The sequence below is a fragment of the Lonchura striata genome, chromosome 36 (genome assembly GCF_050655825.1).
Source record: "Lonchura striata isolate lonStrDom1 chromosome 36, ASM5065582v1, whole genome shotgun sequence".
NCBI lineage: Eukaryota > Metazoa > Chordata > Aves > Passeriformes > Estrildidae > Lonchura > Lonchura striata.
Genome location: NC_140738.1, coordinates 12,796,947 through 12,807,523, shown reverse-complemented (window position 1 = coordinate 12,807,523; position 10,577 = coordinate 12,796,947). Strand labels below are relative to the sequence as shown.

The following is a 10,577-nucleotide window of genomic DNA, read 5'->3' as shown; positions in this document are numbered from 1 at the left end:
TTGGAGAATGTCTGGGTTAGGGGGATAAATATTAAAGATTTATTATGAATTATTAACAATGAAATTTGGCAAGTGCCTGAGGCATCCAAATTTTTGCTTTTAGTGATCAGTAGGTTCACAGGAGATCCCTAATGTACTTTCATCCTCTCTGCCCGTGGACAGCAGCAGCAACACCTTTCCTGGATCCATCAGGCTCAGTCTGAGCTGTCCTTTCTCCAAGCTGCAAACAGAACCTGTCCCCAGCCCGTGCCCTGCAAACAGGCAGGGTTCTGTCAGGCCAAGTAGAGTGCACAGAGATTTGGGGTTTGGGAGTGCTGGCAGGGAGAGATGAGGCACAGGGAAACACCTGCAGGAGGAAAATCTCCAGGAAGCAGAGAGAAGATCAGGGAAGGAGAGAAAACAAAACCCAGAAATGCTGAGGCAGGGAGAGTTTAGAGATGTCCAGAGGATCCCCTCCAGTGCAGCCCCTCCCTCTGCACAAGCCCCCTCCCTCCTGTGCCCCAGCCAAGCCTCTGCCCTCAGGGCCGGGGCTCCAAGGCGTGCAGCCCCTCCTGTGCAGGCAGAGCTGCAGCAGAGCCGTGGGGCAGCTCTGCAGCCCCGGGCCCAGTTCCCTCTGCAGAGCACAGGGCTGGGAGCAGCTGCCCGGCACTGGGGGCTCTGGCAGGGGGCACAGCTGGCTCAGGGTGACACAGCTGTCCCCAGTTCCCGGCTCTGGGCAATGCTGGCAGTGCAGCCAGGGAAGGAGCTGCATCTCCCTTCATCCAGTGCCATCAGAAGGACACTTGGAAGTCTCCCTGAGATTTCAGTCCAAGCTGGGAGCTTCAATCAAGGATGCAAACCTGTCCTAGAGCATCTCTGAGTTATAAGATTGATGGGAAAAGGCAGAGGTGTTCTGAGACTGAAAATGCTGCTGGGTGGGTGAAATGAGCAATGTGAGTCCTTGCCTACAAATGTGGAGCTGAGCTGTGGTGGATCCATCTGCTCTCAGCAGTACCTGGGGCATTTTTAGGGAAAATGTGGAAAGGTGATCATCCTCCCCCAGAGAAAGGTTAAAGCCCAGAGAAATTCAAAAGAGGTCAGAATGACAGAGCATCTCCCCTCACTCTCCTCTCATCACTTCGCCGCACAGAACTTATTCTGTTCTCCCTGACTGCAGCAGAAATGTGGAGGGTTTCTGATTTCCAGGAACAGCAGGACTGATATAAGGGTGTTTATGAAGAAAACCCCAGAAGTGTAGAACAAAAAATGCTGTCTATGTGTGTTCCAGGGGAGGGGGTTTGGGAAATGTCTTTGATTTTTGTTACAGGTAACACCTCTAACTCTTCACTGTAATTTTCTCCATGAACAGGGGCCTATGTGCAGCCACAGCAAAACAGCAGCTCTATCAGCCACTTCCTCCTGCTGGCACTGGCAGACACGCGGCAGCTGCAGCTCCTGCACTTCTGCCTCTTCCTGGGCATCTCCCTGGCTGCCCTCCTGGGCAACGGCCTCATCATCAGCGCCGTAGCCTGCGGCCACCACCTGCACACGCCCATGTTCTTCTTCCTGCTCAACCTGGCCCTCAGCGACCTGGGCTCCATCTGCACCACTGTCCCCAAAGCCATGCACAATTCCCTCTGGGACACCAGGAACATCTCCTACACAGGATGTGCTGCTCAGCTCTTTTTCCTTCTGTTCTTCCTTGGAACAGAGCTTTCCCTCCTGACCATCATGTGCTATGACCGCTGCGTGTCCATCTGCAAACCCCTGCACTACGGGACCCTCCTGGGCAGCAGAGCTTGTGCCCACATGGCAGCAGCTGCCTGGGCCAGTGGCTTTCTCAATGCTCTCATGCACACGGCCAGTACATTTTCCCTGCCCCTGTGCCATGGCAATGCCCTGGGCCAGTTCTTCTGTGAAATCCCACAGATCCTCAAGCTCTCCTGCTTCAAATCCTATCTCAGAGAACTTGGGCTCATTGCTGTTACTATGTCTTTTGGATTTGGTTGTTTTGTATTCATTGTTTTCTCCTATGTGCAGATCTTCAGGGCTGTGCTGAGGATCCCTTCTGAGCAGGGACGGCACAAAGCCTTTTCCACCTGCCTCCCTCACCTGGCTGTGGTCTCTCTCTTTGTCAGCACTGTCATGTTTGCTCACCTGAAGCCCCCCTCCATGTCCTCCCCATCCCTAGATCTGACAGTGTCAGTTCTGTACTCGGTGGTGCCTCCAGCCCTGAACCCCCTCATCTACAGCCTGAGGAACCAGGAGCTCAAGGTTGCAGTGTGGACACTGATGACTGGATGTTTTCAGAAACATTAAACTGCCAGCCAGTTTCTGCATATCACTTTTAATAAAACTCATCTTTGATATTTCTTGGTGGTTTCATTTTGGAGGTTCTTTTTCTTTGTTTTATTTTTTTAATCTTGTCCACAAAGAAAACCCATTCCTTTTGCCAGTTCTGATTTTGTTTCTCTCCACCTTCCCTGTGGCCACAGACTGTGTCAATGAGGGGCTGCACTCTTGGTGGCTTTAAAGAAACTAAAGGTACCTCAAGCAACGTTTTCTGCAGAGATGCCCTTTTGTTGCCTTCTCTGAAGCTGCAGCAGCAATGTCTGTGTGCAGAACTGGGAACAGATCATTGCTGGCCAAGAAGCTCTGCTCCTGCTGGCCACACCACTCCTGATCCAGGCCAGGAGCCATTGGCCTTCTTGGCCACCTGGGCACACAGCTGGTTCATGTCCAGCCTGCTGTCCATCAGTCCCTGCAGGTCCCTTTCTGCCTGGCTGCTGTCCAGCCACTCTGTCCCCAGCCTGTAGCGCTGCAGGGGTTGATGTGACAAAATTGCAGGACCCAGCACTTGGACTTGTTAAACCTCACCTTGTTGGATTTGGGCCCTGGATCCAGCCTGTCCAGGGCCCTTTGCAGAGCCCTCCTTTGCTCCTGCAGGTCAACACTCACATCCCACTTGCTGAACTTCTGCAAAGTTGCCCTCAGTTCCATGGATCCCCTCAGTGTCACAATGTTGCTTTGGTTAAACCAGGCCCTGCACTGTCACACTGGTCTCATTGGTTCAATGGGGCCCCAGGGTGTCACAAAGGCCCCATGGTCACATGAGGTCCCACACTGTCACCATGCTCTCTGTGCTTCCACAAGTCCCCTCAGTGTCACAATGGACTCCTTGTTTCCACAAGCCCACACAGTATCACAACAGCCTTCCAGATTCCCTGAGGCCCCAGAGTGTCACAGTGGCCCCTTGGTTACACAAGGTCCTGCAGTGTCACAATGTCCCCTGGGTTCCATGAGGCCCCGCAGTGTCAGAAGGGCCCCTTGGTTCCACTGGGCCCTGGACTCTCCCAATGCTCTCCTTGGTTTGGCAGTGTCACAGTGGTGAAACCCCTCGGTCACACGAGGCCCCGCAGTGTCACCATGGCCTCTGTGGTTCCACCAGGACCCAGTGTCACAGGGACTCTCTGGTTCCATTTGGCCCCAGAGCACCACAATGGAGCCCTGGTTCTATGGGGCTGCACAGTGTCACCATGGTCCTCTTAGTTCCACGAGGCCCTGCAGTGTCACAATGGTCCCAGAGTGTCCCAATCATCACAGAATGACAGAATCAAATAGGCTGGAAAAGACATTTGGGATCATCAAATCCAACCAATGCCCCAATACTGCCTTGTCACCCAGACCATGCCACTGAGTGCCACTGGAGAGGGACAGTGACTCTGCCACCTCCCCCCTGGCCTGCCCATTCCAATGCCCACTCACCCTTTCATTGAAGAACTTCTTCCTCTTGTCCAGCCTAAACCTCCCCTGGTGCAGCTGAAGGCTGTGTCTTCTTGTCCTGCCCTCCAGCAGATCCACACTCACACCCAGCTCGGTGTCACCTGCAAATCTGGGGATGGTGGGCTCGATCCCCTCACCCAGATCATCGGTGAAGATGTCAAACAGGACTGGGCCCAACACAGATCCCTGGGGGACAGCACCAGGGACTGGACACCAGCTGGGTGCAGCACCATCCCCACCCCTCTCTGGGCCCAGCCTCCAGCCAGCTCTTCCATCTCCCAGCCAGGAGGGAACCTGCACAAGCCGTGGGCTGCAGATTTTCCAGGGAATGCTGTCAGAGACAGTGTCCAAGGCTTTGCTGAAGTCCAGATGGACACATCCACAGCCTTTCCCACATCCACAGGTGGGTCACCTGGTTATAAAAGGAGATCAGGTTGCTCAGGCAGGATCTGCCCCTCTTAAATCCACACTGGCTGGCTCTGACCCCTCGGCCATCCTGTGGCTGCCCTGTGGTGGCTCTCAGGGTGATCTGTTCCATAACCTTGCCGGGCACCGAGGTCAGGCTGACAGGCCTGGAGCTTCCCAGATCCTCCTTCCAGCCCTTCTTGGGGATGGGCTCACACTGGCAACTCCAGTGCTCTGGGACCTCCCTGGTGAGCCAGGACTGATGGCAAATGATGGGGAGCAGCTTGGGGAGCTCATCCACCAGCTCCCTCATCCCCTGGGATGGATCCCATCCCATCCCATCCACCTGTGAGCATCGGAGTGGTTCAGCAGGTCAGCAGCTTCTTCCTCCTGGATTACAGGGGCCTATTCTGTTCCCTGTGCCCATCTACCAGCTCAGGAGAACTTTTGTGCTGAGGACAATCTGTCTTAATATTGAAAACTGAGACAAAGTAGATGTTAACTAGCTCAGCCTTTTCCTCATCTTTATAGTTACTATATTCCCCACTGTATCCAATATAAAGTAGAGGTTCTCCTTATCCCACATTTTGCTAACAATTTATTTATAGAAACATTTTATGTTATTTTTCAGAGAAGTTGCCAGTTTAAACACTAATTGAGTTTTCACCTCTCAACTTTTCTTTCTTTATAACCTGTTGACATCTTTAAACACTTCCTGAGTTGTCAGTCCTTTTTTTCCCTTGAGATCCCACAAAACCTCCACGGACAGTCAGAACAGTCATTTTCCTCACCACCTCATTTTTTGACACACTAGGACAGGCCACTCCTTCCCCCTTATGATTACTTTCTTGAAATGTGTTCATCCTCCCTGGACCCCTTTGTTTTTAAGGGCTGTTACCCATAAAAAAATCAGTCCCTGATTTTGTACTCCTCAAATCAGCATCCTAAATAGGCCAAAGTCTGCCCTTCCTAATTCCAGTGTGGAAGTTTTGTTGCTGCCCCTCCTTCTGTCACAGATCATTGAAAACTTGATTATTTCATGGTCCCTGTGCCCCAGGCAGCCTCCGACCCCCACATCTGCCACCAGCCCTTCTCTGTTTGTGAACAGCAGGAGACAGAGCTTTCCTTGGGAGTGGAGTGTTACCAAACATTTGGTAAAACAGAAAACTCCTTAACACCAGTGCAGCATTAAGAAGCAGCATTCTTTATTCAGCTGGATGCACGGGGGATAGCTCCTCCCAAAGCCGAGCATACTGAGTGCAGGAAAGTTTCTGTTCATTTTCTGTATTTTTCACACATATTCATTGATTGTGCTGGACTAAACACACATCTGATAATCATTGCCCCAGAATCATTAACATATTTCCCCTCCCCTTTACCCATGTGTTCTTCTGTCCTGGGGGTCTCTCTGGTTATCCCTGGTGGTCCTGGACCCCAATGTTCCCGTGGGCCTGGCTGAGCTGGCAGGACACTGAGGCTGGTGAACTTCCAGTTCCCCTTGTCCCACAATGGGCATTGTGTGGTTTCCATAGGCCTGGGGTTTTGGAGAACAAGCACCAGGTGTCAGCTCACCTGGTGGAGACAATTTATCATCTGGTAACATGAGTTCACAGAGTGACATCACAGAGTGGATTATGTGAGGCCATTGAGCAGCTACAGCATTATAGACTATCTCTGTGACATCACAGAGCTGGCTGTGATATCATAGGGCAGAGGTTGTATATCATAGGGCAGACTATGACATCAGAGGCCTTTGTGTACGTAAGAAAATGGGCTGTGACATCACAGACAGTCTGTGTGATGTCACACAAGGGCTGTGTGACATACCAGGAGGGCTGTGTGAGGTCACTGGGTTGGTCACTCCGTCCCAGCTCCCCCTCACAGTTTCTCCCAAGAAGTCCAATTCTGTTCATGTCCCGCAGGGTCCCTCTCCTTGCCCCAGCTTTAGGATGGGCCCTGGGCCTGGAGCAGGAGCAGCTCTGGAGGGCCCCAGGGCCGGGGCTCTTGTGCTGGCCTGGGCAGATGGGATGGCAGGAGGGGCTGCAGAGCTCTCAGCACCTCAGGCAGAGGGGAGCAGGGCAGCCAGGGAGCTCCTTTGGCCTTGGCCAAGCCCCTTCCCCCATGGTGGGGCTGAGTCCTGGCTGAGCTGCAGCTGCTGCTGTGCCCTTGGCAGGGGCTGAGGCCGTGGGGCAGTGCCCAGAGCAGCCTGGGCTGAGCAGAGCTGTGGGGCCAGAGCCGGCTGGGCTGTGCTGGGGAGAGGCCCTTGGTGCTGCCCAGAGCTCAGGGCAGCTGGCAGAGCTGGCGGGGAGCTGGGCTGGGCTGGGAGAGCCTGGCACAGGAACCATCAGTGTCCATCTCAGCCTGGCTGGGCGGGCAGGGGCAGGACTCAGCCCAGGCCTTGTGGGGCAGGGCCAGCGCCTGGGCAGGCATTGAAAACAGGCAAGAGCCCGAGAGAGGAGGCTGCTCTGTGCCCTTGGGCCATGGACAGAGCAGGGAGGGGCCCAGGATATTTGTCAGCGCCAGCCTCTGTCTGTGCCAGCCCTGGGCAGCCCTGGCCGCTGAGCCCAGCTCTGCCCTGGGCTGAGTTTGGCTGTGGCCCAGCTCCATCCTCCTGCGGGGCTCAGGGCCTGTTCCCGGCCATGGCCAGCCCTGGCCGCCTCTCTGCTGGCCCCGAGGCCGGCAGAGCCCGGGCAGGGCTGTCTGTGCAGCCCCACAGGTGCCACGGGCTCTGCAGGAGCTGGCAGAGGCTGCCCAGCAGGGAGGCCATGGGGCACAGAGCCCCAAGGCTGCCCAGGGCCCCACGGCACAGGGGCCGTTCCCAGCCCCAATGCTCCTGTCCTGGGCTGGGCTGCACAGGGGCTGTGGCACCATGGCTGGGCCAGCACAGGGCCACAGAGGGGCCACGCAGCCGCTGCCGGGGCTGGCAGCAAGGCCGGGCACAGACAAGGAATTGCTGAGCATGGCCTGCGCTGGCCAGGGCTGCCTGTGCCCAAGGCAGAGCTCAGCTGCCCTTGGGGGCTGCAGGAACACTCAGGAGCCCAAAGAGCCTCCATGGCTGTGCTGGAGACCAAGGCTGGAGCAGGGAAATGCAGGGCTGCTGTGCCATGGGGAGGGCATGGAATTCCAGCACACACCTCAGCTCTCTGATGGTCCCGGCACCGTGCTGGGCCCTGTTCCAGACTGGAGCAGAGCAGATGTTGATGGCACAGGAGCCCTGCGGGGCTTGCAGGGACCTGCAGCTTGCAAGGTGCTCTGCTCTCCCTCAGCTCCTCTCGGAGAGATCCAATCCCAGCTCGGCACCTCAGGGCACAAGTGGCACTGTCTGTTCATGGGCACACAGCTGATGTCTGCATGGAAAGGGGCGCAGGTTTTAATACCTGTTAGTTTCATAATATTCAAGGACATCTTTATTATCTGGGTCATTTGAGTAATTTTAAGAAATAGCAATTTTTTCCCACCAGAGACAGTAATTTCCTGCATGTGGCAGGAGAAGAAATATTAATCTTCCTGTTGACTAGTGTCACCAATATTAAATCTATTATTTCCTCTCCCTCTTCCTTCAGGTGTTTCCAGCTCTCCTCTTTGATGAGTTGTGGTTCCCACTGCAGGGGTTGCACTTGGACCTTGGCTCTGCACAGGAGAGCTCTTCATCCACTTTCCCTCTTTCCCTCCCTCTGGGCATGGAGGGAGCTCCTGACTTCAGCCTGTGACTTATGTGTGCGAAGAGCAAATCTGGGCAGAATTGGGGCAGGGAGGGTTTGGGGGGACTTTGGGATCTGTGCTGGGCACAGAAAGTGTTTTCCATTGCTCTGAGACTGTCTGCTGTGCACAGTGGATTTAATATCCAGCAGAGGAATGACTTTTGCATTTGATGGAGCTGTGCCTTCCCTTGGCTTTGTTGGCTGGCAAGAAGTGAACATCCCTCTGTGTCTGGGCAGCTCCTTCTCCAAAGAAAGCAGGTGGGAGTTGGAGCCAAGGAGCTGAAACCTGCAGGTGCAGCCTGGGCTGGAGGGAGCTCAGATTTGCACAAGGCTGCTCTGAGTGCCAGGGCTTGGATGGGGGAAATGGTGGGGTGGGGGTAGGGACAGAGTCTGATGGATTGTCAGCCATAAAGGCTCTTGATTTTCATATCTATTCAAACTGCATGAGGAGGTACTTGGATTCAATGTCAATTGGAGATTGCACACATAAATTTCTTAACAGTAAAAAAAATAATAAAACTAAACAGGACCTAAGAAATCTTTTCTCATGGTCTTTGTAAATACGGTGTATTCAGTTTGAATAGGGTCCTGAAATCTGTGTAATCAACCAGAAAGGATCTGAAAACTTAAATAATTCCCAGAGGCTTGGCTTGTTAAGGTGTTCTGAATGTTAATGATCCCTGGGGCACTGAATTCCGGAACTGAAGAGCTGAGGGCTGAAGAAGCCTCTGGAGCAGGAAAATTCAGCAGCAGCCTCCAAGTGTCTGAGGATGTCAGCAGCCCCCACTGAGGCCATCCCTGCCCAGAGACCCTGGGGGAATGGGCAGACAAGGAGAGCGTCCCTGGGGCTGGGGCAGCAGAACTCAGAGGCACCAGCAGCTCCAGGTGGGAAATGGAGTGTGGGATGGGGCTGTGAAAGCCCTGCCTGGGCTGTGCCAAGCAGGACACACAAGCCCTGACCCCCATCCACTAAAAAAACTCTCTCAAGGAGACATTTAAATGGAGTGACAATAATTTGTATCCTCTGAGTTGGATGCACTGGGGCAATACTATCAAGAGTTTCTCAGGAGCTCTAAGCAACAAAACAGCCTTTACTGGGAAATTTAGAAAATCAGTGACACTTTGGCAAACGTTTTAATATGGCATTCAATCAACAAAAAAAACTTCTCAAAGTATTGACTTGGCCCATTCAACTTCACAAACTCTAAGCCTGTTCAATTTTAAGTTAATCAATATTTGCAAGAGTACAAAAATAGAAGAGGTAGATACAAAAAGAGAGAACAATAAGATACAGAGAAGCACACACTCAGCTACCAACTCCTGGATTCCAGCAATGTTCAGCTGGAAATTCCAAGAGGAGGTAGGGTCAAGATGTGTGCTTGCCTTGTGGTCAGCCTTAAATACCCCTTGGTCTTCCTGGGACCTTCCCCCAGGTGGGACTTGGGGTCATTTGGTCACTCAGGAGCTGGGCTGGGGCTCCAGAGGTGGCTGTGGAGCATTGCCTGTGCTGTGCCAGGGACTGGCAGACACTGCTGGGCTGGGATAGAGGCTCTGGGGGGATTGGGGTTCCAGGGCAGGGCAGTGCTGGGGTTCCAGGTCAGGGCAGGGCTGGACCTGCCCCTTCCTCCCCCACACATGAAATGTTTCCAGCCAGCAATCTCCTCCAGTCTGTCACAATAGTCAACATTGGAGGTGAGACCCAATATGGCCATTGGCACCTGCAGGAGAAGGACAGTTCTTTTCCATAGGAAGGAAAGCACAGAGCCCCAGTGTTTGGAAGGCAGGTGAGAGCCTCACTAGGTCAAGGCCAGGCAGACTTGTCAGGAATGGCAGATTTTGTCCAGGGGCAGTCTTTGGAGACAATCCCAATTTAGGCCATGGCACCTGGAGAAGCAGGACAGTTCTTTCCCAAAGGAAGGAAATTGTGGAGCCTTTCCCCGTGTTTTGGAGGCAGATAAGCAGTGACCCTTTCCAAACAACTTCCTGCCAGATTTGTCCTGGCAATATGTCCATGGGAACAATCCCTGGATATAAGGAAATGGAGGTGAAATCCCAATTCTGGCCATGTGTGCCTAGAGGAGAAGGAGAGTTCTTTTCCATAGGAAGGAAAGCCCCGAGACCCAGTGCTTCAATAGCAGATGGGAAGAGACCCTCCAGGTGCCAAGCTGTCAGGCAGCCCCTGGAGGCCAAACCAGCCAAACCTGTTCCATGTTCCCTTGGTTCCCTGGGGCCCCGCAGTGTCCCAGGTGTCTCCGTGGTTTCTCAGGCCCCATAATGACATGTGACTCTTCTGTTCCATGAGGCCGCAATGTCACAATGGACCTTTGGACCCTGGGGGTTTGCGATGTCACAATGGTCTCCTTTGGCTCCACAGGGTCACAATGGAACACTGATGACACAAGGCCCTGCAGTGTCACAATGGACCTTTGGTTCCCTGCAGCCCTGCAGTGCCACAAAGGCCTCTTGGTTTCACGAGGCCCCACAGTGTCCCAATGACCCTCTTGGTTCTGTGGGGACCCCCCATAGTCACAATGGTCTCACTGGTGCCGTGAGGCCTCACAGTATTGTAGCATAATATCCCCATCGTGGTGATAATTAGCATTGACTCTATCATTCCAGAAGGCTGATCAATTGCTTTATTATATTATTCTATACTATACTATACTATACTATACTATACTATACTTACTCAGACAAACTCATTGTGCT

The 10,577-nt window shown here is 53.4% G+C and overlaps 1 protein-coding gene across 1 annotated transcript; it reads left to right on the top strand.

Moving 5' to 3' along the window:
- The first annotated feature begins 705 nt into the window (after positions 1–705).
- LOC146764189 (olfactory receptor 14C36-like) lies at positions 706–2,658 on the top strand. The gene has a single exon (XM_085565689.1). The coding sequence runs from the start codon at positions 1,534–1,536 to the stop codon at positions 2,296–2,298; it is 765 nt and encodes a 254-aa protein (XP_085421815.1). The 5' UTR covers positions 706–1,533; the 3' UTR covers positions 2,299–2,658.
- Positions 2,659–10,577: the final 7,919 nt, after the last annotated feature.

Coding starts and splice junctions, on each gene's coding strand:
- LOC146764189 (XM_085565689.1), top strand. CDS start 1,534: ATGTTCTTCTTCCTGCTCAACCTGGCCCTCAGCGACCTGGGCTCCATC.